The sequence below is a fragment of the Thamnophis elegans genome, chromosome Z (genome assembly GCF_009769535.1).
Source record: "Thamnophis elegans isolate rThaEle1 chromosome Z, rThaEle1.pri, whole genome shotgun sequence".
Taxonomy (NCBI): Eukaryota; Metazoa; Chordata; class Lepidosauria; order Squamata; family Colubridae; genus Thamnophis; species Thamnophis elegans.
The window spans coordinates 83,207,975-83,234,981 of NC_045558.1; the positions used below are offsets into that span (position 1 = coordinate 83,207,975).

Genomic DNA, 27,007 nt, shown 5'->3' on the forward strand with positions numbered 1-27,007 from the left:
GCATTTTGGCGAGCCTTCTGAATTTCTCATTTCTTCTTACCTTCCAGTAACCTATCTTAACAAAGTCTGAAATGTCTTTCCACAGACCTCCTTCAATTTCCTGTAACTTTCTTCTAATATCCTCTGCTGATTTCCCTATAAAAATCATTTTTATCATTTCCTGATTATCTGAGTCTTCATGATCTAAATCAGTGTATTACCTAAAATCCTGGTATATTCTTTCAAACAAAGTCCTCAGGACTCTCATCTTTCTTTTGCCTTATTTCATATACTTTTGCAAGATTCTTAATTTAGGGAACTCCATTTTTGGATTCCATATAAGATTGAGAATTCTGTAGCCTCATATTGTCCCCATCATTATCCAGATCCCATTCTGGCTCTGTGAGGGGGGCATTCCCAGCGGCTGCCATTCTCATGCTTCTTCTTTTTAACTGCTGCTCCACTGCGCCCCCCCCCCAAGCCTCTGTTTCTCTGGTGTTAAAAGGACATCCATCAATGTCTAAATGTCTGCCCAAGTGGGGCTATGCGTCCTTATAATAGATAAGAACAGAGTGCATTTTCTCTGGGTCTTCCCTATAACTGGGATTTTTTTGCTTCCAGTTATAAAGGTCAGAAGTAGAAAATGGTGTGTAAACTAGCACTCGACAGAATCTATTTCTTCCTCCTACCACTATATTTTCTCTGAGTGGGACTGCATCTCTGGTTTTAGTTTTGAACATGATTGGATGTCACAAGAGTCACTCGCTGTTTGATTACGTTGTTCCTCAGCCTCCCCCCTTCTCTGGGATTTTCTTGTCTGGGATGTCCCATTCCATTAGTAAGCAGGGGGTGGCAGACCAGTCTCCAAGTCCTCCAGTTTAACTGGAGAAGCACTGGGTTTCTTCATAATAAGAAAGGGAATCAAAATAATTAACCCCTTTCACAGTCTGGGGATAGGGACTCAACACACACAAGTATTTACACATCAGCATACTTATACATTTATCCTCCATTCAAACTGCTTGCATAAAAAATCCATATACAAATATTTCCTTTCATATTTTTTCCAGGCAAACCAATCATTATTATCATTTTAGGAACTTTCACAAGCCAATAAACTCAATTTTTCCCAAATCCCCTTTTTAAAGTAGAATAATAAATAATAATACCTTTTTGTTTATTGTTATTAGAGGGTCTTACTCCTCTCCCAAGTCTTGGAAATGACACAACATAGAAACACATATACACTACCTCCACACTCCTTTAACAGAAATGGACTATTAACAAGTTTAATAAATAAACTCAAATATTGTATCTCTGTCTGACTCTTTTGTTTCTGCAATATTGTTTTTAGTTGCTCAATAAGTCCCATATTATGAGGTTCCTGAAATAGCCAAAAATCACCTGGATTGTCCAAGGAAAGTTAAGGCCAGACAGACATACAATAATGAGAAAAAGGCTGCCTTTGATCCCTATATCTAATCCTCCTAATATCTCAGATTGAGGCAAAATACAACCTACCAGCAAATCTTTCGGCAGCTTCCCTTTTGGCAATTCTGTCACTCCTGGACTAGATGCCTTTTTACTACCAGTTTTCCATTTAAAAGCCGGATCTCAAATAGATTCCTCTAATCCTCTGGGACGTCTCCTGTCCGGTCTTTGCCTTTGTTTGCCTTTTACTTAGGGCTGGATCTCAGGCGGATACCCCTTATCCCCTGGGATGTCTCCTGTCCAGTCCTTACCTTTCCTCCACATTTTGCCTCTTTCTGTTCCTCCACCGGTTCCTGCTCCTCACTTTTCTTTTCTTTTTTTAAATAAAATTTTTATTTTCAGACAACACATATAATATAAAAGCCTCTTCAACTACATACAATGTGTCAATTGGTTACAAGGTCTGTGTCCTTTCCATAATCACTTGAATTTTATCAAAATTCACATATTGACAATCAAGATACCTTTGTATACATTGTTATTATGCTTCCTCCTATTCTAAGTCATTCTATTATTTTAGCATTGATAACATTCTCTAATAATTTTCAATTCCATGTTTTTCCCATTATTAGTATATCAATCTAATATACATGTATACAAATTGTTATAATTATTAAACATCTATTAAGCCTGGCTATTATTACATCCTTTCAACATAAGGCATATTAAATTTGAAGTAAATTTATATTATGACATTTTATTACATCATGCTGAAATCATCCAGTGATATTTCATCTTTATATTCTATTCTATATATAAAAAAAATCTTTTATAAAATGTCTTTTCAACATCATCTCCATAATCCTCACTTACAGTATTGTATAAAATTTCATTTTATCAATCTAGTATATATAAATGCTTTGTTACCATTATTAATCATTTATTTGACTATAGCTATTATGTTGTACACAGCACTCAAAATTTAACTACATTTAACTAAAATTTATTGTGACATTTCATTTCATCATCCTTTATCCTTCTAGAGATAGTATAGTTCAATATCGCTTGCCATTTGTAAAGTCTGTATTCTAAGTGTTTTCTTGATAAGTCTTATGTGGACTTCTCTTAAGAACCTGTTGTTCATTGCATGTCTTATAAGAATTTGAAACCCTCTATCTGCTCTTTTTATTAGCTTAACTTTTGTTATCATTAGTGCTTCTGCCGAGATTACTCTCATTATTTCTGCCAAATTTTCTCTCCATCTATTTTTTGACACCTGAAATAAAGTTCCAGTTCATTGATTTCTCCTTTCCGTATTTCACACTTGTCATTTCCCTCCACTCTAAGTTTGCTGTCAGTGTCAACAATTTTCTTATCACTTTCATATGTCTGTTATTTTTTCAGCTCTGTCCTCAAACTTCATCACTATCCCCATACTTTCTGTATTTTGATCTATAATTTCAAGTCTCTTTTCAATTCTCTCTGTAATTATTCAATTTTTTTGAATTTCTAAGAAAATACTTTGCAAAGTTAGTGCCTTTTCTTCTTCACGTTGTGCTGTTTTCCAGGTTATAAACATTGCCAAAACATCCGAGACTTTTTAGGTTTCAAACAAATTCAGTGGAGTTTTTCAAATCAAAGCTTTCTCTTTCCTTCAAAGCAACATCTGTATAAACAAAATGTTTTCCACTGACCCTTTCAGTAAACAAAGCTTATAGCTTTATCAGATATTGCCAAGTCTCTAGCCACTAGATGGCAGTGTTACCTCTTTTTCATCTGTTTTTGCCTCTCTCTGTAAACACCAAGTTCCGAGAGAGGTAAAAAAAATGTTTAAAAATTACGTTCTGTCCAAGCCTTACGAGAGAAGCTTTTAATCCACGAATACAAAAAATGGAAAAAGTATAGAGGAAGAATGAAAAAAAGAGATCAGTCCAGTTTAAAAGTAAGAGGCATTTGTAAAAAGTCCATCCATAAGAAACAAAGTTAAGGTAGAAAAAATAACACAATAGTCTTAAACCAGGGTTAATTCGCCACTTATTTTCTTCTGTCTTCAATTTTATTTTAAATTCCAAGTCTTTTGGGTTTTCCCTTCTCTAACAACTTTTCTCACCATTTCGACACACACTGTCTCTCCTGTACTGCTTCTGTTTCAGAGGCTTGTCCCAACCTTCTGCAGCCATTTTGGCTGCTTCTCTTGTAGCTGGCAAAAAGAGCTTTCTCCTGGATCAATCAGGGGCTTTGCGATGCCCCTGGGATCAGCAAGAAATGCTCTTCTCTATCACTGTTCCTTCAGAACAGTTTAGGTCCAAAAGGACCATCCAGGAACAGAGATATCAACAGCAATCCTAGAGCCCCAAGATTGCATGTTGTGTTGTTGTGACGTCAAACCCCGCCCATCTTTTTATTCCTGCTCCTCGCTTTTCTTCAGGACTTCAGCCTTTGAGTTCAATTAAGAAGTCACCAAGGATCTTACCGAGGCTGGACATTCATTTAGACAGTAACTCATAGCATTCAGTCAACCCAGTCTTTGCATGGGACATGCGGATCTCTGCATTACCCCTTGCTTTTCTGAGTATTCAATCACTGTCAAAAGACTCATGAGCTCTGAGGGCGGCTGGCAGTGCAGAAACACACAGTCCTGGTCACCGACTGAGAGTTTTATTTCAGAGCAATCACACACCTTTCAGCCACTAAGTCTTACCCGTCCAGGGGCCCTCCTCTGGTAGTCTTTGGTGCCTTCCAATTGAATCCAGGTGTGGAATCCTGGACGAACCCCGATTGTTTTCCCCAATTCGGGCTTGAGCTTGGTGCCAAAGCCAATGATGGACGCCAGACACGAGGTGCAGGTTTTCTGATTGTTTTTTATTGGAGTACTCCAAAGAAAAGGCCAAGAATCAAGAACAAAGGATTCAGAAAGTTTTATACATTTTCACTAAAGGAGAAGGCGGGACAAGGTGAAATAATAAGAAATATCATTTAATAAACATTTTAGCAATAATTCTACAATTTGTTCTATTGGTATATAGCTGTCGCATTCCTAAGCCTTGCTAATGAATGCCCCAGAAGTTATCTAACAGACATTTCATTTGCTGCCGGTCATCTCTATTCCTAACTTTTAGCTGAGGTCTGCAAGTTGTCTAATTCTTGTTACTTTTATCAACTTTCTAACTACCCATAATTGCTACAAGCTTTACACATGCATATTTCCTGTTGATAAGCATTCTTTGTTCTTGTGAGACAGACAGACCCACACACCCCAATTACAGTTTTCCTGATTTACTTTCAAATGTGTGCCATGAACTTGTTTTAGCAGCCAGCCCATCACAGCCAATGGTTTATTCAGAAAATCTTGATTCTGTAAAACATGATTCAGTGCAATATTGAACTCTGATTCTGAGATCTCATTCTTTTAACCTAGTAAAATAGCATTGATAAAATAATTGTCTATGTGGAGAAAAAATAGCATTAAATACACCCTTGCAGTCCAAGATTTGTAGTTGACCTTTCCCTGAAAACAGTTCGTATATTATTGTGGGGGGAAAAATGGAGTATTAGCTCCAATCATGCTGGCTCAACATAATAAATGGGCTTCTTTATGATCTATTTTGACCATCTAAAGTGTTTGTATTGGACCTATATTTTTGATTCCTATGTGTATGAAATAAAATTCAACTTCAAAAGTTTTATTAGTACTTAACTATTTAGCAGACCAGGATCACATGTAATTCAAAATTATAATTCAGTGAGATATTTGAACATGGTCTATAACATGGTTTATAAATTCATAATATATTATATGAATCTAATCAAAGCCCTTCCTATTGGCTGTATTTGCATGAGGCACCCACATCTGAATATTTTGGAATATTTAATCTTCTAAGCTTCAGAGGTACAAAGAACCATTCACTTTATAGATTTTGTTCACACGTACTGGAGTACATTTTCATTAGTCTTTGCAGCATTCTATGGAAAGCAAGAAATAGATGTACATAGAGTCTGAACACATTCACAGAAAAGGCTTTATATTGTTTGTTAAAAATAAAGTAAGCCAAAAGACTCCCTGGATGATATCCAAAATGATATCTCTTCGCATTATCCGTTGTTGTTTGGAGTTCAGATCTTGTAGCCTTCCTTTAGTCCAATTTATCATAGTATTTTGCCTACTATTTTGCAAAAGTAAAATAAAGATAACAAATATCTATAATGCTTTACTTTGTTCCCATTACTCCATATTTTATTTCCGTCCTTTCCTTGTTCGAAGCAAATACGCCCTCGCGCTACTAACAAGCTCTACTCCTCAACGGTGTTTTCCAAAGGAACCCGGAAGCCTTTAATTTTCCTATAATCATTTTTTCTCAACATCTTCCGGTCTTTAAGCCAAGTGTTTCTCGCAGTTTTTCTCGTCCGCTGATTGGTCGTTGTGTCAGAAGGGGAATCTCTGAGCAGGCGCAATGGATAGTTTCCGGGTCTGATGGGGTTGAGAAACTTTTGAAGTCGCTCTTTGTTTTCTATTTGGGCTGTATTTCTCTGGTTAGTTGCTGAGATGAATCGTTTGTTCGGCAAATCGAAGCCCAAGGCGCCACCTCCGAATTTGACGGACTGTATTGGCACGGTGGGTACCACAGAGAGCGAGGGTGCTGGCTGAGCCCTGTTACTGCCGGCTTCTCTAGAGAAGAAAATCGTCGTCGCATCCGGTCTGAAGGCTGAATCCCATTTTTCAGAACATTTTAGTATAGATATCTATTGGCAGATTTGCTGTGTTGTTTTTGATAATTCTAGGGCAATGTTTCTCAATCTTGGGCCTTTTAAGATGGGTAGACTTCAACACCCAGAATTTCTCAGCCAGACTTGCTGGTTAAGGAATTCTGGGAGCTGAAGTCTATATATCTAAAAGGAGCCAAGGTTGAGAAACACTGCTCTACGTCTAGGAAGGCCTAGTCGCTACGGTAGCAGAACAGCAGATGCTTTCTCAGGAGCAATATCTACTGGTTGCTAACACATCAAATAAAGTGTTTTTAATGTAGTTTGAGCACTGAATTATGTATATGTCCCTTTTGTCCATACCTTTAAAATTACACTGTTGTCCTCATATTTCCATGATATTTTAAACAGTCTCATGGCTCCTTGGCTCTGACTTGAATTGTTTTGATGTAGTCGGTACTTTGATTCATATCTTATGCTGAGCCATGATTTGCTTAACCATAGTTTGTTGAATAAATTGTTGGCTGGATTCTGAGAACGTGCTTTGCTTGATGTGGTTGTGATTTATGTAAAACCAAGGAATCCATATTATGCCTCCTAATCACTTTTATCCCTTTCCTTTATCCCTCCAAAGAATAATGTGATTAGTTCTGCCTGTTTGTGTGCTTTTTAAATAAATTTCATTCTACCTGGCAATCTAGTTCAAAACTAGGGAAATTGGGGAATAGGGAGAGAAATAATACTGTGCATGAACATATTTTGATGAGTTCTTGGATTCCAGCCAACATAACTTAGAATATATATTTTGGTGGAAAATCTCAAGACAACAACTACATTTTTAGTATTTAGAAGTGATCATAGGGGCACAAAGAGGAACAATAAAAATATCTCAGTGTCAGACCCAATTGTTACTTTTCTCTTATATGTACCTAAGGCTCTTTAAGCAGTGTAAGTGGAGATTAATTGTTTTAATTAGAATTTGTGTTATAAATTAAAGTTTGGTAATTGTTTTGATCTCCGAGCTTGGCAATTTGGTTGTAAACATTTTGTCACCATTTGAGGAAACGTTTTAAATTTTTCAATTGTTCAATTCAAAATGCACTGACAATGTCTCCTCAAATGGTGACAAAATATTTGCAGCCAAATTGCCAAGCCCAGAACTCAAAACAACAGCCTAACTACCAACCCGAGCTACTAATATTCAAACACATTTCAAACTAAGGTTTATTCACATTTGCATACCGTGATATAGCAATTCTTTTTTTGACAAGAATAGAAAACCCTTTATCCCCTACAACCTTAATGTCTACAAATAAATGCTTTTAACATAGTCATTTTTAGTATGTTCTCTTTATATAGGCTGATAGAGCTCTGTCAAATTTTAAAAAATCTCTTAAGCAGCCCCATGTTTTTTTATTTCTTCTTTATGATTTCTTTTGTAAATAGTTATTATTGATAAAATGTAACAATTTGCTAGATTGCATGTTTAATAGTTGAATAAATACTGTAGAATATTTTTACTTTTTATTTTGACTAATGTCTTTGCTGCCACTTAATAGCTCCTTTATTCATAATTCCCGACTAAAGGTGGATGGCAGAGCAGAATCGATTGATAAGAAAATTTCTAGACTTGATGCAGAGCTGGCGAAATATAAAGATCAAATGAAGAAAATGAGAGAGGGGCCTGCAAAGGTAAGATGTAAATAGTTTTATGGTGAAGTGATTCATGGTCATATGATGACTTGTATATCCTGTTTTTTGGATAATTTTTAATGTACCAAGGTTCAGAAGAAAACAAATGAATAACAGTGTAATCATGGTAGAAGTAGGGTCTGCTGGGCTTGAAATCAGTGTCCAGAAGAAGTGTCTGAGCAATGGCAGGTATCTGTAACTTTTTAGAACAGCTATACATCTTTTAATATATACTATTGCTATATTAACTTTGCCAACAAAATCTATTATCAATATTGATGTAGCTAGAGAAATCGTGATTGTGTTAAAGATTTTTGACTCTAGGTTGGGTACCATCTTGCACTTGAACTGTGTATTTTCAGGTAATAATAAAGCCATAATGAAGTCTTAATGAGGCCTTAGTGCACAGAGGCATAGTGTATGTGAATTTTGGTTCAAGAGGCATGTAACGTAAGGCACAATTGACTTGTTCATACATAAGGTGAACTTCATAACAAGGTAAACCATCTAACTTTGATTAATAAATTAATATTGATTTTACATTTTTATAATGATTATTTACACATGCAATAGGTTGGGTTTTTTATTGTAAGCCATTCAGAATCTCTTTTTGTAAGATGGGTGGCTGTATAAATTTGACTAATAAATAAATAAAGCCTTCCAACTGACAATGGGTGGGTCCATAGAATATGAGATAGCCCAAAGCCATTTTCACTATATTGTGACTTAATATGTGTGACTCCATATTCACTATATTATAAACATTTACTCCGTAGCTTTGCTTCTAAATTAAGTTGGCTAGCCTCAAGTCACAAACTTCAATAATCAAAGTGCATATTGGCTTTATGTATTGAATGTATATAGTTCATTTTATTGCATCTAGCAATAAAGTACAATGTAGACTAGCCTTATTGTATATCCTGGGCAACGTGATTTTGTCATTGCTAAATAGTCTACATGTTCTGGCTGCTCGATCTCACAAGGATCAAAAAGCAGTAGCATAAATATTGAAAATAAAAGCATCTCTTTTCAGAACCAAGTGACAAAGACTATAGGATAGTGATAGCTAAACTTTTTCTAAAGGTGTGCCAAAACTGTGTCTGTGCATGCGCAAGCAATCCGCCCACTTTCACATACATGAGCGACCCTCACTGAACATGCGTGAGCGACCCTTGTGTGGGAGGGGATTTTCACCCTCCCCAGGCTCAGGAGACTTTCCTGAAGCCTGGGGAGGACAAAAACGACTCACTGGGCCCTCCGGGGGGGAGGGGCAGAGGAGGCCATTTTCACCCTCCCTAGGCTTCAGAAAAGCCTCCAGAACCTGGGGAGGGCAAAAAACAGGTCCAATGGGCCAACCGCAAGTTAGGAAACAAACTTTCAGTTGGACCTGTTTTTCACCATCTCTAGGCTCTGGAGGCTTTCCTGAAGCCTGTGAAAAACAGCCCAACAGCCCAATCAGAAGTTTGAAAACAAACTTCCAGTTGCCCGTTGGGCCTTTTTTCGCTCTCCCCAGGCTCTGGTGGCTTTTCGGAAGCCTGGGGGGGGGGGAATGGCCTCCCCCAGCCCTCCGGAAGGCCAAAAATCAGCCGGAGGTGAGGGCTGCCGAGGGCTGCTGTGAAGGCAGATATGGCTCCGCATGCCATACGTTTGCCATCACAGATATAGGAGCTATTTTGAAAAAATTTACAATTTAAGGTGGGAGATATGAGCAGAGCTAAAGCTGATATTTACTTAGGGTTATGATTAATTACTCAGTGGATATTGTCCTACTACAAGAAATTCATTGTGCGAATGAAATCCATTTTAAAAACAGATGCAATCTTCTAAAATATTCTCTGACTGCAACTACCTACGTAAAAAACAACATAGACCAAGTACAAGATATGAGAAATCATACTGGTGAATGTATTTATCACACAAATAAAAATTTCCAACATTGAAATTGTCAACTTGTATAAAATACTCACACAGCTATGGGATAATAGCATGTTGTCTAATATGCAGTACTCCACAGCAATTATGGGGAATTTTAATAGCTGAAATATGTTATGGGGACACAGAGACACTAAATAAGGTGGTAAAATGATAGTGTAGTGGGTGGGTAGTGAAAAACCCTTCTGGGTCCTTGATGCAAAGGATAAGGGTATGTTTCACTTGGCCAGATAGAGTAAGGACTATAACCCTGATTTACATTTTTTCTCCAGGTATATGCACAATAGACCATTACATTGTAACAAAAGAGTACTCCAGATACCCCTTGGAAGTTAGCACAGATCTGTGCTATTAAATGTTGGATTCTCAACATTTGTAGGATAGAACCTTAAGCCTTGATTGAATTTATTAAACATCCAATGGATCCCCTAAGGTAGAAAATTACAATCAATTTGTGGGATTGCTACTTTCCATAGTTAAGAAGCATATCTCAAGGGGCTATAGAAAAACATATATCCCAGCCTGGTGCCAAGAATGCACAAAGTTACACAAAATGCGGAGTCATGAACCTAAAATTGCTGATGAGAATCTAGACTCCGCCAGAAGAGAAAAGTGGTACGTTCTTATGGCACAAATGAGTTTTCAACATGCCAGCAAAAAGAATTGGTCCATGCTTACAAAATTGGGAGATAGCTTCATGAAAGATATCTGAAATATTGACAATGATCCTTACAAGAAAAATATAAGGAATAAATAAAGAACTAGTGAAATCAAAAAGGAGAAAAAAGCCCAGAGTCAATGATTTAACACCAGAAAGCAACATTTCAGAAGAATTTTCTACATTAGAAATTGCTAAAGTACTAACAATAAAACACTAACAATAAAATCAGGAAAAATGACTGAGCTAGATGGAGTATATCCTGAGTTTCTGAAGTATTGTGGGCTGTGTATTCTACTCCGACTTGTAGGGATATAGGAAAGGTTACGTAGAGGTATGCGCAGCACACTGCCATGACCTTAGTAGCTGTTTACCTCAGATGTGTATGAGCTCACTTAATTAACAGCACCAGGCAGTACTGGGAACCATCTAGATATGTGAGGCTCTACCTTGGCTGGGATGTTCTTAAAAGATTGACAAGGAGAATACGCCAAGTATTATGCTGTTGCTATATGCTCTTTGCTTTGCTTGTAAAAACTGTATAAAAGAATTAACTCTGTGAAGCAGACAGACATTTTGGATGAACCCCGTTATGACTGGTCTCTGAATCCATCACTGACTCACACAGTTTTATAACAATATCCAACGAACAGGGAGACTTCCAAAAGTACTCAAAAGAACCCAAATTGTGGCCATCCTGAAATGGGTAAAGAGGAGAAAATTGTGGAAGATTTTAGACCTATGGTGCTCTTAAGCCTCTTATAATTTACTGGAAAGATTTATCTTAAACAGAATTAAACCCCTCACCAAGGAACATATATACCTATAGATAGGCTGGATTTAGCTAAAGAGGTATTGGATATCATTTATATCCCATATAGAAAATGCATTTCATTGGAGAAAAAAAATGTTGCTGTGTTGCATCAGCCTATGATACAGTGTGCAACCAGTCACCACAAACAAGGGAAGCCCATCTACGGAATGCAGGCAACATGCAAAACCACACACCCCTCCAGTCCACAGAAAAACCTTTCTCCATGGAACCCGTCCTGGTGGCCAAAAGCTTGGGGGCCACTGATCTAATATATCAACTCCACATTTTAGAAGACAGTCAGCCTTAAAAATAAAGTGGCAGAAGTGCAAAGCAAACCAATTATTACCTATATATGAGGTCTATCATGATCAAATACTCAGAACCAACAGTGGAAAATCTGGACAGCAATTAATCAGAGAAGACTTAGATACTAAGACAGCATAGTGCCAGGAATGCACAACTACTAACCCAGATCTGTTTAATTTAGTGTCTGATCCAGTACAACGCCTCTCTAGCTTTGATCCTCGAAAGAAAAACTGGATGATGCTCAACCAGATCTGAACCTACAATGCAAATGCCAACTTTGGAAATAAAATGGGGGCTGTTTAATAACACTAACTGTGACTATGTGAACATCCTGCAAACTTTATATCATAATGCAACAGAATACCCCTCAGAAAGTTTGCCGTATTTCTGCAAAACTACATTATCTTCAGGGCACTGTTGTCCAATGGCTGTATGATTTATATATCCGGCTATAGGCTTAACCATTATGTATAATTTTATTTTATTCATAATTTTGTTCTTCATTTGTATTGTGCTTTTTTAAAATTCACTGTACTGGTATTTTATATTTTGATTCACATTTATATTCCATTTTTGTTAATTTTTATGTACTTAATGCTGTATTCTGTTACACCATATGAAATAATAAATAAATTTCATCTAGTGTCGTTATCAAGGTAACAGCAAAGAAAATGATGTGATTTGAATTCTTTTAAGAAAAATTAATTAAGCAATTTTGGAATTTCCTAAACATATGCTTAATTGGTTGATTATTGCTAATCTTATCAAAGAATATCTTACTGGTATTTATTGATTCTAGGCATTAGAGCAAAAAACTTGTATATAAATTTTAAAGTACAATTAATTATATGTTTCATTAACTTTCTTTTCAGATATTAATCCTTATTGAATTTAACATCTGCTTTTTTATATATATTTTAGAATATGGTAAAGCAGAAAGCCCTGAGAGTGTTAAAACAGAAGCGAATGTAAGTGCCTTACTCTCTAAATATCATCAATCTAAAGTTATATTTTTAAATAGGCTGCTATCGAGCCATTCTTTTGAACTGTACTTGGGAATAAGAATGCGTCTTGTCGTTCATTTTGCATTGAATATTGCATTTTAGGTGCCTCTAACCTAATTTCCCGATTGCAGTCCATTTCATTGTTTTATGTCAGATAAAATACTTAGGATGGAAAGAGAAGGAACTTATTTTCTAGAATAAATTGGAAGGAATAGGACAGTATAGTTCTTTATTACATTGGAAGAGCCTATTTTAGCAAAAAAAAAAAAATCAAGAATCTTGTAGCACTTTTTATCGTTTGTAGGAAAAGGTGCTAACAGAGTCTTTATTACATTCAATGAAAAGAATTCTTTTTGCAGCTTAACAGAGTAAATAAATGAAATAAAACACAAACAAAATTGTAACTACATCACTGAAACCATGACAAGTTTTATAGACAGGCTCAAGGAACTGAATTGTATTAGTTTCATAGGACTACCGTGTTTCCCCAAAAATACAACCTGTCTTGAAACTAAAGCCTTGCCACATTTTTTGCATGGGAAAAAATATAAGCCCACCCCCCAAAATAACCCCCCTGAACACCTCCCCCCAACCTCCGGCCAAGCAGTGCACCGCTCACCGACATATGGTATCCTGAAGGCGCCAAGCCGCAGGAGCCGGGGGGGATAAAGGCTCACATTGCTTGCCGCCTTCAGGATACCGCTAGGTTGGGGAGTGGCATTCTGCCTGGCCGGAGGAGGGAGTTGCCCAGCTCTCCCTGCAGCAGCCGCTGCCGCTCTCCGAGCATAACGTCCTCTCCAGTTCCAAACTCAGCTGCCGAGTCTTCCAGCAGCGGCCGCTCTAGGAGTGCGCTCTATGGTTGTGGGCTGGCTACTGGAAGATTCTGTAAAAGAGTCTTCTGGACAGAGAGTCTTCCAGCAGCCAGTCCACAACCATAGACTGCACTCCTAGAGCGACCGCTGCTGGAAGACTCGGCAGCCGAGTTTGGGAGTTTGGAACTGGAGAAGACGTTATGCTCGGAGCGTGGTGGTGGCTCTGCAGGGAGAGCTGGGCCTGGACATGTTGAGTCTAGGAGGCATGCCTGCCCGGGGCGGAACAGGCGCTTGTGCAACTCCCTTCTCCAGCCCGGTAGAGCTCCATGCACTGATCTAGGGGGTATCCCTAATGTGCCAAGCCGTGGGAGCTGGGAAGCGGGCAGAGCACCATGTGGTTTGGCGCCTTAGGGATACCCCCTAGGTCAGTGAATGGCACTCTGCTCGGCTGGAGAGGGGGTTCGCCGGGCGGTTGCTCGTGAGCTTGGTCACCTCATAGCTGCTTTGCCTCTGAGGCTGTGCCTGGCTCTTCGGGAGTCAGTTCGCAAGAGAGCAGCCGCCCAGCAACCCCAAAACAATAAGCCCTCCCCTATAATAAGCCCAAGACCATATTTTGTAAATAAAAAGAAAATAAGGCCCTGTCGTATTTTGGGGGAAACACGGTAGCTATACATAAAATAAGCCAGAATTGTCTAGGTACTTCATCAAATTGTGAGTTATAAAACATGCATCCTTGCAGAATTCACAATAGTAACAAGGCATGAATATTTTGTCTGATAATCTGTCTGGAGGCATTCATGTGAAATTTAGCAGCTATTTGGTGTACTGGTAAAGGTGGTGGCCTAGAAAACAGGAGTCTTATGATTTCTTTCTTATGAAAACTATTTTTATCATCTTAAAAGCCAAATGTCTAACTATGCCCTATAGTATAATATGTTCTCGGCAAAGTTCCTCTTTTCCACTTTCATGCCAAATTTGTCCTTACAGCTGTTAGAATGTCTCTTAAGAAATTATGATATTTTTCATTTATTTTATGGAATTTAACATTATGTTTTGAATATTTTTATGTATTTCTTTTCAATGCTTTTGTGGGATTTTTCCTTATAACCAACACATATGATAACATGTTCCTGACATTTACAGCATGTATTATTATATGATTTGTTTCTTTTGGTACTTATTGACAGAGTTATATATCATCACTTAATACATTTTATACCAATTTTCTCTTAAATTGTAACTTGAAGTAAATTGTGTTAATGTTTTCCATAGCTCATCCTATTGATATATTATGATTATTTAATTTATTTATTATTTGAAGTTTTTATATCCAGCTTGTCATACAGTTTTCTTTTTTTAATATTGTAAATACCTTTGAAGTCATGACTAATATGTTACTATTTTGGGATTTTATCCATTCTATTGTACATGATAAGACAGTAGCACAGTAACATAATTTAAGGTTAGGAAGTGCAAATTCATCCATTTTTCAATCTTGCAAAAATTTAAATTTTACTCTCTTTTTTTTCTTACTCTATAGAAGTCTGTTTACTTGTCTGCTTCAAGACTGGTTTAGGCCAAAGTCATCCTTGATTGATGATTTAGTGCCAGAGAGACCCAATAGGAAGCATGACTCTTCTGATTTTGCTGTCTCAAAAACATTAATTTCCACTGGTCTCGTTTTTCCCCTATATCAGAATAATGTGTCAAGATAAAAGTAAAGAAAAAAAGGATGGCAAGCATAATGAAATGAGAATTCCCATTCTTCCTACCAAAGACCTAGATGAAGGCACAGGTTTTTATGGCTCTTCTAAACAAGTGGTCAACAGCTGATGGTCCATTGACCACTGGTGGTTTGTGAGAAAATTTTGGTGGTCCCCAGAATTTTTTTTGCATTTTTTATATTGCAGTAAATCAGGGGTCCTCATACAGCCCCTGACTCAGATAAGTGCAATGAATGTTTGCGTTGCTGCAGAGAGTCTACCCCTTCAGGGTCTTTTTGTGTGGGTTGGAGCGGGGGAGAAATTCTAACTTAGGGTTGCTTCAGCCCCGTGGTGTGGGCTTTGGGTGAAGGCTGGAGGGAAGTGCTGCAGGTGGCTAAGAGCCAGAGGGCCTTTTTCTAGTGGGATTGCATCATGGCCTGGAACTGGCTGACCATCTCAGTGGCCAGATCTGATTCTCTGGTACCTCATCTTTTGCTGGGTCTTGCTGCCTGACAGTCAGGTTTTTAAAAAAGATTTTTGCAGCAAGAAATGATGGGTGGTTACTTCTGGCCTTTGTTGGTGCAGCTGGGCATGCCTTGGTCACTTGGGGAGACAGGCGACCTGCTCTCCACCCTGAGACACTGGCCTGCCACGTTCGCCGCCACCACCTCATGGCCTGCCCAATGACCCGGCCATGGCTGACACCACTGCTGTTGTCAGGGGCGAGTGAAGCATTGTGGCTCTGCGTCATAATGAACACCAGGAGGAGGTCTCCCCCATTGTGAAGCACACTAAATTTCACTGTGCTGTGCAAGGCGCTACGAGTGCAGCGAGTAGGCCACTTCAGCCATTAGGTGGCAACAGCGATGGTAGCGTGGGTTGGGTCAGTGGGCAGGCCATGAGGTGGGGTAGTCAGGTCAGCAGGCAGCTGTGAGGCAGCCATGGCAGCAAACACAGCAGGCCATTGTCTCAAGATGTCAGCAGGTAGGCTATGAAGCGGGGGCAGTCAGGTCAGCAGGCAGGCTATGAGGCAGCCATGGCAGCAAACATGGCAGGCCATTGTCTTGGGACCGATAGCAGGTTGCGTGACTCCTCAAGCAACCAAGCCATGCCAATCTGCACCAACAAAGGCTGGAAGTAGCCACCCACTGTTTCCTGCTGCAAAAATCTTTTTTAAAACTTGACTGTCAGGCAGTGAGATCCAGCAAGAGCTGAGATGCTGGAGAATCAGACCTGGCTGCTTTTCTCTGCCACAGTGCTTGCCAGACGTGGCTTACAGCTCCAAGCCTGAAGCAGTGAAAGGCAAAAGCAGCCTTGAGCGCAATGAAGGCGGAATGCTGTTGCTGCACGAAGGCAGGTTTGGGGCACTAAGGCTCCGGCCATTGCCACTGCCGCCTCGGGCCGTCTGTGCTGCCTTACCTTGCCACAACAATGCCATTACCTCACTCTGACTGGCAAGGGCTGTGCTACTCCTTGCATCAGTACAGCGGAGATTTCCAGCCCCACCTAGAGTAAGTCTCCTCCTGCTATCGCCCTTACCTTCTCAGGTCAGGAGAGGAGTGACTGGGAGCCGATGGGTGGGGCCAGCCACGTGAGATTAGCCAGTTTATTGAACTGCACAAAAAAGTTAACTTCACACTGGTTGAACCAGTGCGAAGTGTCTGAATCCCACCACTGATAAGATTCCCCCCTCTGCCATTGTTTCATTCAGGTGGGAGAACATTTTGGATTTTTCAGTTCCCTGAATGAAATGCCCACCACACCAGGGCTAATCAGGCATTTGATATACCCAGGACCTAGCAGGGCTGTCAGGAGTCTCTTGCATCCTGAGGAAGCCACCATTAGTTCTATTCAAGTGGTCATGGAAATAATGGTGCCACTTACCTTCAGATCATCTTATCCCTCACTCTTGTAAATGGCTGAAGACTTCCAGGTTGGAGTTCTCTCCCCATGACTCCCCCTGACTGACTGACTCCCCCTGAACTCTTCAATCTCTATTCCTTTTTAGCTCATCTCCTTCAGCTTGGGCAGACCTTTTGTCTCTCTTCGGCAGGCCTCGGGACCGGTTTGCAATGGCCACAGGGCAGCACTCTACCACTTGGTGTCCCTGTTTATTGCAGCAGAAGCACACAATGGAGCCCCAACAGGGCTTGGCTGGCTTGGGGGAAGTACCTCCCTTTCCCCTTCTTGGATGCTTCATTTCGCCAGTGTGTGGTTTGCTCATGGAATTCAGCCAGGTTGATTTTCACTTCACTGGCTAAGATGCAACATCTTTGTAAGGTCCACAGAGCACCCCAGAAATAATCCAGTAACGACCTTTGAAATATCAAAAACTATTAAAAGATGAAAGCATGTAAAGCTCAAGGTCCAGACGTTCTCACAAATCAATATTATCATTTTTTATGACCAACTCCTTTCGTCATTAAAAAAGATGCCAACAATGAGATGCAATTTTAGTAGAAAGATGATTTTACAGTTATATATTCATAAAGATCTGGCTTTTTGTCAAAAAGATAGTTAAGAGACAATGTTTTGAATATTACTGAATACCTACAAATATCATAGTAAGAAACAGGTAGCTTTAATATTTTTGGGTGAAAATAAGGCCTTCAACAATTTTAGTTTTCATGTTATGAGTTCTGGAAGATAGGAACTTTGAGAGAAATTTATTCAAGGTGTCAATGTGATTTATACCACAGCAAGCAAAGACCATTATTAATGGAAACTTAACTAAATCATGTAAAATCGAAAAGCATACAAGATATGGATGCCTCTTATTTCCTGTTGTATATATTGGTCCTGAAATTTTGAATAAGGATATTAGAGAATTTGCTGGTTAAAAAAGGTAAAGGTTTCCCTTGCATACGTGTTCTAGTTGTTCCCGACTCTAGAGGGCGGTGCTCATCTCCGTTTCAAATCTGAAGAGCCAGAGCTGTTCGAAAACGTCTCCATGGTCATGTGGCCGGCATGACTAAATGTCGAAGGCACACGGAACGCTGTTACCTTCCCACCAAAAGTGGTTCCTGTTTTTCTGCTTATGTTTTTACATTCTTTTGAACTGCTAGGTTGGCAGAAACTGGGACAAGTAATGGGATTTCACTCCATTACATGAATCCAGGAATTCGAACTGCTGAACTGCCAACTTTTGTGATCGGCAAGCTTAGAGTCTTAGCCACTGAGCCACCACATCCCCATTGATTGGTTAAGCAACCCCATTGTTGCTTATTTAGCTATATTTTTAAAAAACTCAAAAACCATCATAGAACATTTGATGGTCATAGAACTAAATGAGTTTGGTGCTTTATCAGGATTTAATATAAATAAACAGAAAACAATGTTTTTTAAGAATATGATCTCCCAGGTCTATGAAGTTGACAAAAAGTTGGTGGAGAAAAAGGTGAAATACCTGGGTTAAATTGACAAATATAAATTGTGAAGTGCCTCTTTGGAATGATTTCAAAAAGAATCCTATTAATGTAGGTAAATTGCTACTATCATTATTGGATAGAATCTCTGTAATTAAAATGAATGCTTTACTAAAGATGCTTTTTCTGTTTCAGGCTTCACCAATACTTATAAGTGATATTCCATTTAAACAATGGAAGATGGAAATCTCAAGTTTATATGATAAGGGGGAAAATAAAGATATAAATTATTGCAGGATGCTAAGGAAAGAGGAGGTTTGGGTTTATTAGATTTGAAATTGAACTTTGATGCCTGTTGTTTGGTCTGGCTTAAAAAGTAGGTAACTCTCCAAAACAAGAGGTTACTCAAGCTGGAGGGTCATGAATTAAGATTTGGATGGCACACATATTTATGGTATGATAAGGTTAAGTAAATGTTGTTTTCAACAACTATTTTATTAGACTTGCCACTTTGGAATAAATATAACGTAAGGTTCTCTACAAAGATGCCTCTTTAGATGTCAGCCCAGAAAACATTTTTTAGAAAAGAAAATGGTGGCAAGGCCAGACTGATGGACTTATGGTCAAATAATATTTTAAAATTATGGTTACCCTTTCTTCAAATCTAAAGAGGAGTTATAATTAGAAGGATGTAGGTACTATTTTTTTACATATTTACAATTAAAAGAAGGATTTAAATTAGATAAAAAAATCTTACGGACTTAACTTTGAAAAAAAATTGGAATTCTGGGTGGTAAATATTGCTAAGGTTTATAAATTGTTATTGAAATTGAACTTGGATAATAAATATGTGAAACATTGTATGATACAATGGCCAAAGAAGTTTGAAACCCATGGTATTGAACACCAAAGAAATTATCAAAAATGTATAAAGGTATTTCAAACATGTTAAAATGCAAATGTAAACAAGGAACATTTTACCATTTATAGTAGTCTAGTGATAAAGGAAAGAAATATTGGAGCAAGATTTAAATCTTAATACAGATGTTTCTTAAAGTGAATATAAAGATAAAACCAGATTTTTTTTTAGCTTAAGGAACAGAGAACTTTTAAAAAATGGAACTTTGATATGATAAATATTGACAGCAGCAAGAACACTCTATGTACAAAAATAGAAGGGCACTCCCAAAAGATAGCACTGGCAAAACAGTAATATATTATTCACAAGAAAACCGTGTAGTAATCAGGAGATTTTGTTTTTGAATCATACAGCAGTTACAATTACTACAAGAACTTATGCTGCTCTTTGACCATAATAAAGATTTGATTTGATTTATTATAGGAACTGACATCCTCATTTTTGTTTCAAGTTGTAAATTTGGGGGCTGGGACTTAAATTTGCACTGTTTGATTTGTAGTATTTTTGAAAGACAAGTAATACGGCAATTGTACCATGCTTTTAAGCGTATATATTATTAAAATAGGTACGAAAACCAACGGGATAATCTTGCCCAGCAATCCTTCAATATGGAACAAGCCAACTATACAATCCAGTCCCTAAAAGATACAAAAACAACGGTAAAACTGCCTTTCGTTACATTTGTATTTATTTGTTCAATGTAATAATGAGTCTAATTATTTTATCTGATAACTTTTCTAGGTTGATGCTATGAAGCTAGGAGTGAAGGAAATGAAAAAAGCTTACAAGGAAGTAAAAATTGATCAAATTGATGTGAGTTTTAATGTTGCTTTAAAAAAAACCCTATAGTCCTCTTTTCTGGCCTGGAATAATAATAATGCCTGCAAGCAAAAACAAGCAGGTCCATAAAATAAAGAAAGCAATAGAAAATAAAGAAGCTAAAATGCTCTGGGACTCTAGAATTCAAACAGCTGTCACATAACACTCCATATTTAACAAGAAAAATAAAAAAAATCTGGATAGTGGATGTGGCAATTATGTTAAATTGTCTTTATTCTATTTATATTCCACCTTATTGTTAGCACTTCAAAGTGATATGCATAGCACTCCATCCCCCAGTTTTTCCACAACAACCCTCTCAAGTAGGTTGAGATGAGAGTGAATAATTTTCATGAGTTGCCAGTTTCAGTTAAACAACATTTCTAGTGTGCTATATTTTAAAACATGAAAAGAATGAGAACAGCTGAATCTAGACTTCAAGTATTAAATTAGTAGAAATTGTAGTTTACTTTCACTTATTTCAAAAAGTCTAATCTATAGCTTGGTTCTCATATTCAGTAAACAATGGTTAAACAAGTCATGGTAGAGTCTAGCACAAATCCAACAGAAGCAGGGTTGGGATTTTACCGATTTGGATCGGTTCGGGCAAAGGGCGCACTCAGCGAACCAGTTGTTAAACTGGTAGGATCCCACCCCTGAACAGAAATGTTTCTCATGCCAGTACAAATATGAAATATTCACCAATTACATGAACCAAAAGAGAATAGAGGAAGGCTTTGTTAATTTCAAACAAATAAGTTCTTTCTGTCATTGTGAAAGACAGAGCAGCTACAGGTCCCTCCTACTGTGATGAATGTATATTTTAAAATCCAGGACCTGCAAGACCAGTTGGAAGATATGATGGAAGATGCTAGTGAAATTCAAGAAGCATTGGGTCGTAGTTACGGAACCCCAGAGATAGATGAAGATGACTTGGAGGCAGGTGAGTTACCAGTAAATATTGGTGTAGTTGTATAGCCATGGTTTGGTGAGTTCAGTATATAGGTAATTTAATTACTATTTATACTGTATTGTCTTGATTATAAGCAAACAGCAGAAAGTGTAAACATATTTTATGTGGGAGTCAATAATGTAGCGAATGTAAAAATTTCTATATTCTCTTCAGTTTCAATTTATTATAGCCCTTTGCCAGCAAACAAATAAAAATAAATGAAGAAAAGGTCAAAAAAGTTTTATTGTACATTGCATTCTTTGTGGATCTTCTGCTGCATCTTGAAACTAGGTAATCAAGCTACAGAATAGTATATTGTTTCATTAAAATGCTTGTCTGCAAAAAGGAAGTACTTTTGTAAAAGCCATAAATAAATGGCTTTTAATTTTTTCCAGAGATTTTAGGATTTTTAATTGCGGTGCTATTGATATAACAGATATAACAACTTCACTTCAAATTTCAGTCGTTTGATTAGACATTTTCTGTTCTCATCATAATTTTAGAATTAGAAGCACTGGGTGATGAACTTCTAGCTGATGAAGACAGTTCCTATCTTGATGAAGCTGCAAGTGTTCCATCAATTCCAGAGGGCATGCCAACTGAAGTGAAAAACAAAGTGAGTCACTCTTCATCCCCTCACTCCCAGTATCACATAGCACATAGAAATCAATAGACATTTAGAGAATAATATTCACCAAAAGTTAGGTTTTTTTTTAAATTGCCAATCTTTTAAGCAACAAACAATAGGCATATTGAAAGTATTTGCTTTTATTTTCATTTTATAGTTGATCTTTTATTGCTGTGATAATTTGAGAAGTTATGCATAGTAGTTTAAGGGGTTAGTAACACTTTAATAGAGTTGCTTTCTTAAATTCATATTAAATACAATTGGTATAACCATAGTATGTTGACTAAGGCAAAGTGACGAATGAAGTTCACATAATTCTAACCTATAAATCATGATTTTAAATATAACAAATGAATTCATGTATGGCATAGTGTAAGGTATTATATCTAATACACTACATATTTACATATATCTAATATATTACATATTACATAGATTTATAAACAATTCTGGGTGATGTACTGTGCAAAAAATGAACAATAATAAAGAACAAAACAAAGCCTAATATGTACACTATATATATATATATATATATATATATATATATATATATATATATATATATATATATATATATATATATATATATATATATGTATGTAGGTCTCTAGTTGTTCGGGTTTTCTCCCGCGTAGAATTGGAGATGTCTTGGCGACGTTTCGACGAAGTCTCATTCGTCATCTTCAGGCTGCTTCAGACTACTTCAGGTTTGGTGTTTCCAGGAGTAGTGTGAGATCTCGGCTGTTTGTTCCTTTTAACTGCCAGTAGGGGATTAAATTTTAACTGCCAGTAGGGGATTAAATTTTAACTGCCAGTAGGGGATTAAACTGATTGGGTGGGGCTTGGCTGTGTCTTGATTAGGTGGAGGTGTGTCCTTATTTGGTGGAGGTGTGTTCTGTTCTGATTGTTTGGGGGGTTGTGTTTCATATGAGGGTAGGAGGGGTTTTAAAGAGGCTGATTGTGCTTTTGCAGTCTGGCTTCTGGTTCTGGGTCGTGCCTCCTCATCAGTTTGTGTTTTTGTCTGTTTTCTTTGTGGATGTTTTTTGGTGATATTCTGTGTGGCTATTGTGGGTGTGGGCCTGGTCTCATTCATCATGTTTGGGATTCGTTTGTTAATAAGGGCAGGCTTCCAAAGGGCTGGCAGGCGGGAGGTGTCATCCCGCCTGTTCATGCTGTGTGGGCGTTTTTCTATTTCAATTGCTTCTCTGATTATACGGTTGTTGAAGTGTTCGGCCTTGGCGATAGTTCTTGTCTTATTGAAATCAATTTTATGTCCTGTGGCTTTGAGGTGTTGGACCAGGGAAGAGGTTGGTTCCTCTTTTTTGATTGCATTTTTGTGTTCTTCAATGCGTGCACTTATTCTTCTGTTGGTTTGTCCGATGTATGTGGTGGGGCAAGTAGTGCATGGGATTTCATATACTCCTTGATTTTCTAATTCAATTTTGTCTTTGGGGTTTCTTAGGATGGTGGATATTTTCCGGTCTGTGCAGAATGCTGTCTTGATGTTGTGTTTGCGGAGGATTTTGCTGATTCTGTCTGTGGTGCCTTTTATGTATGGGAGGAGGGCTTTTCCATTTTCTTACAGCATTCTGCACAGACCGGAAAATATCCACCATCCTAAGAAACCCCAAAGACAAATTTGAATTAGAAAATCAAGGAGTATCTCACACTACTCCTGGAAACACCAAACCTGAAGTAGTCTGAAGCAGCCTGAAGATGACGAATGAGACTTCGTCGAAACGTCGCCAAGACATCTCCAATTCTACGCGGGAGAAAACCCGAACAACTAGAGACCTACATACTAACACCCGCGAAAACCTCAGAAAACAAACATACATACATACATACATACATACATACATACATACATACATACATATATATATATATAAAAATAGTGAGTAAGCAACACAGCAATATCACAGTTAAATATTTAAGTTTTATAAGATCAGTACTTAACATACGTGGACATAATATTTCCCTGTTTGCTGGGGCAGATTATTCAGAATTTAAAATAAGATTATTATGATATTAATCTCTATTTAAAATGAATGTTTATGGTTTATGGACAAAGCAACAGTTAATTATAAATAATGTATTTTCAATCTCACAGGATGGGGTACTTGTGGATGAATTTGGACTCCCACAGATTCCTGCAACATAATTATGAAGTTCAAAAGGAATGTTTTTTCATTTACATTTCTGAGCAAAAACAATGTGGGGGTTGAATCTATACTTTTGCAGTATCAAGTAAATAACACTATGTTATGAAATAAAGAATGAACGATAATGTTTCTAGAAAATACAGCACTATAGATTTTTTATTAATGCCAATAAATTAACATTACTTTTCTTTCTGTATCATATATTCAGAGTTCTAAAATTTGGTTTTGTTGTTTGTGTAAAAGTAGTACATAAAAATATTTATAGCTTATTTGTTATAGATTATTGTGCTTCTGTTTTTGAATTTACCACCCCATTTAATTGTAGGGTGATTGCACTGTATAATCCATTTGGACATAAGCTGATTATTACAAAGAGCAACTTGATTTAATTGTGTGATTTTTTTAAAAAGGTGTTTGACTCAGTTATTATAAATTCCAACATGTTAAAAAGTTCATCAGAAGTGTTTCTAGCTGGTATGTATCAAAATAAGCCTATATTTTTTTCAACACAAATTATTTATAAATATGGTTTGCATTGAAGAACATAACCCTGATTAATGGCTTATTTGATAGGAGAGTCACTTTGAAAAAAGAGGAGATGACAGTAAGTAGTTCTAGATTTTAACCAAGTTTTGTGCTTATGCTGTGGTATAAACTTGAAACAAAATGTTTTGGGTTGTAATAGACAGTTTTACCTAAGATTGCCATAGTTGAACATCCAAACTTCCAAAAACAGTGGTTGATGTAAACCTAGGATCTAGAATTGCCATGGATGCAATTCTACTTAGTGAAGTTCAGATTGTTGCAGCATGCCTCTCTGCACAAGAGCAGTGACCAGAGATCAAATTTAAGCCAATTCACCATCTGAAGATTAATGGTCTTAGCACACTGGAGGTGGTTTTCTCAAATCTGGTCAACATTTTTATTATCACTGGCCTGGTTGAAACATAGAATAACCATTTCCCAGTCAATCAGTAATGTACTTCTAGGGTTCTCTTCTCATGCTCGAGCCTGTAGCATTGTATTTGTATGTGGATTAGTTATGAGAATTTGAGTGATGAAATGTGAACACAAATGGATTAAGCAACTATGGTACTGGACTAGAGTCAAATTTATCATCTTAAGATCTGGAACACAATATTCAGGGAGGAAAAAGGCAATAGTTACATCCACAAAAAATATCAAAGGGAGCTGTCAAATAGATGATCCTGCCATCAGTGGAACTTTGTGATATCTGGATATTGTCTGCATTTTTTAGTAATAAAGTCAAAACTATACCCAGAATTTACTAGGCTTATTGCTTACTTTGAGTGATGCCATACCAAAGTTATCCACTGCAGCGTCTTATAATATGTCTCTGAATTTTTTCTTTGCAAATTCCTTGATGGTAATAGGTAAGATTATTGGATTTATTAACATCATTGTTTTTATATTGGATCCTTATCTTGATTGCCTTGTAAGTGCCTCTAAGTATTTTGTCCTACAGGTTCTTCAAAACAGAATCTTCTGCTGACCTAAAGAAGATGATGCTATCAACTATTAGCCAGAGTCCAATGTTCTAAATTTAACCAAGCTGGGACTGCAGTTAGAGTGACTGTAACATCATTTGTCTTCAGCCTTTTCTATCTAGATTTAGAACAGAATTTGGCAGATAGATAGATAGATAGATAGATAGATAAAAGAACTAAAAGAAATATTATACTGTGAGACACGTAAGGCAGTGCTATTCACTCATGGGGTGGTGAGTTGGACTTGCATTCTGATTGATCCATTTTCTTTGTTACAAGTATGTAATAATAATTTCTGCTTGACCTCTTGGAAATTATTCTGCATTTAGTAATATTTCAACTTGCTTGATTAGTTATTGACTACAATAAAGATACTGATTCTAATTTCTTCCTGCCTTCCATGTTATTTAATATCAATGTGAAATCAATGGAAAGATCATTTGCAGCTTTGAAATTACTGTACAATATTCTGATGATATTCAGTTGTAAATCTTCTTTTTTGGAGTTTGGGATTTGATATTTCCAGGTTATTACGTTTAAGGGCTGAATGTGGAAGATCTGAATTTGGAAAAATAAACCGAAAGCAAACGATGTTATTGATCTGAGGGATTATAATTAGTTTTGGTTAGGGTTAGATGACACTGGATTTGTACATAACATTGATGACAAAATGACCGGTATCAATCTGACAGAATTAAGTTCACCCTTACCTTAAGGAAATGGACCTGACTTCAGTGCCCACAATAAAAAAAGACAATAAAGGTTATCTCTCTTTCTCTCATCTTTCATATACACTCAACATGGAGAGATTACACACACACACACACACCAGGGGTGGGTTTCAAAAATTGTTTGAACCTACCCCGTGGGCGTGGCCTCCTTTGTGGGAGTGGCTTGCTGCCCATGTGACCGGATGGGAGTGGCTTGCCACCCATGTGACCGGATGGGAGTGGCCTGCCACCCATGTGACCTGGTGGGAGTGGCCAAGATGATGTTATTACTAGATATTATTAATATTACTAGATCATTATTAATGCATAGATAACTGTGGGACATTACACACCCACCCACACCCACAAACTATGACAGTGCTAGGAAAACACCAAAAAAATACCCCCCCCCCAAAAAAAAGACTGCCAATGAAACCAGTTTTTTTTTCCTAAGCCTAAGAACAGGAAAGACAAAGTCACTGGAATAAAAACCATCAAGGCAATGTGGAAAATTATAAAGGACAGGCACTCACAGAACCATCAACCACCTCAGAATTACCTAAACAAGTAAGGTGACCAGATTTTCAGATTGGTAAAGAGGGACACCATTGACCGGGGGGGGGAGCTAGGCCGCGACGGTTACTGCCAGCCCGCGACCTCGCTAGGGACGTCTGGACAGCTGACCACTCACCCATGCGGGGGGGGGGGGCAGGATTTCGCCAAGAAAAGTTAACTTTCCTGCGAAAGGAGCCGGCAGCCTCTCAGCTCTTCCCGGCCGGGGAGACCTCCCCCCACTTCCACTCCTGCGACCCTCCTCCCGCCTCCTCGGAGCTTCAAGCAAGCTAACTGGGAAGGCTGGGGAAGAAGAAGAAGCGGCGGCGCGAGGTCAGCGGTCCTTGGGGGCGCGGC

The 27,007-nt window shown here is 37.8% G+C and overlaps 1 protein-coding gene across 2 annotated transcripts; it reads left to right on the top strand.

Moving 5' to 3' along the window:
- The first annotated feature begins 5,855 nt into the window (after positions 1-5,855).
- Positions 5,856-25,776, top strand: CHMP5 (charged multivesicular body protein 5). Of its 2 annotated transcripts, none has more exons than XM_032236722.1 (8): positions 5,856-6,022; positions 7,699-7,803; positions 12,435-12,481; positions 19,882-19,975; positions 20,058-20,129; positions 20,970-21,078; positions 21,591-21,703; positions 23,829-25,776. In XM_032236722.1, exons 1-8 carry the CDS (start codon positions 5,954-5,956, stop codon positions 23,877-23,879), a joined length of 660 nt encoding a protein of 219 aa, XP_032092613.1. In that variant the 5' UTR covers positions 5,856-5,953; the 3' UTR covers positions 23,880-25,776. The 2 variants fall into 2 exon arrangements, with proteins under 2 accessions (XP_032092613.1, XP_032092614.1); XM_032236723.1 differs by having other exon boundaries at positions 5,919-6,022; positions 7,671-7,803.
- Positions 25,777-27,007: the final 1,231 nt, after the last annotated feature.

Coding starts and splice junctions, on each gene's coding strand:
- CHMP5 (XM_032236722.1), top strand. CDS start 5,954: ATGAATCGTTTGTTCGGCAAATCGAAGCCCAAGGCGCCACCTCCGAAT. Junction 6,023..7,698: donor TGACGGACTGTATTGGCACG/GTGGGTACCACA, acceptor TCCCGACTAAAG/GTGGATGGCAGAGCAGAATC. Junction 7,804..12,434: donor TGAGAGAGGGGCCTGCAAAG/GTAAGATGTAAA, acceptor TATATATTTTAG/AATATGGTAAAGCAGAAAGC.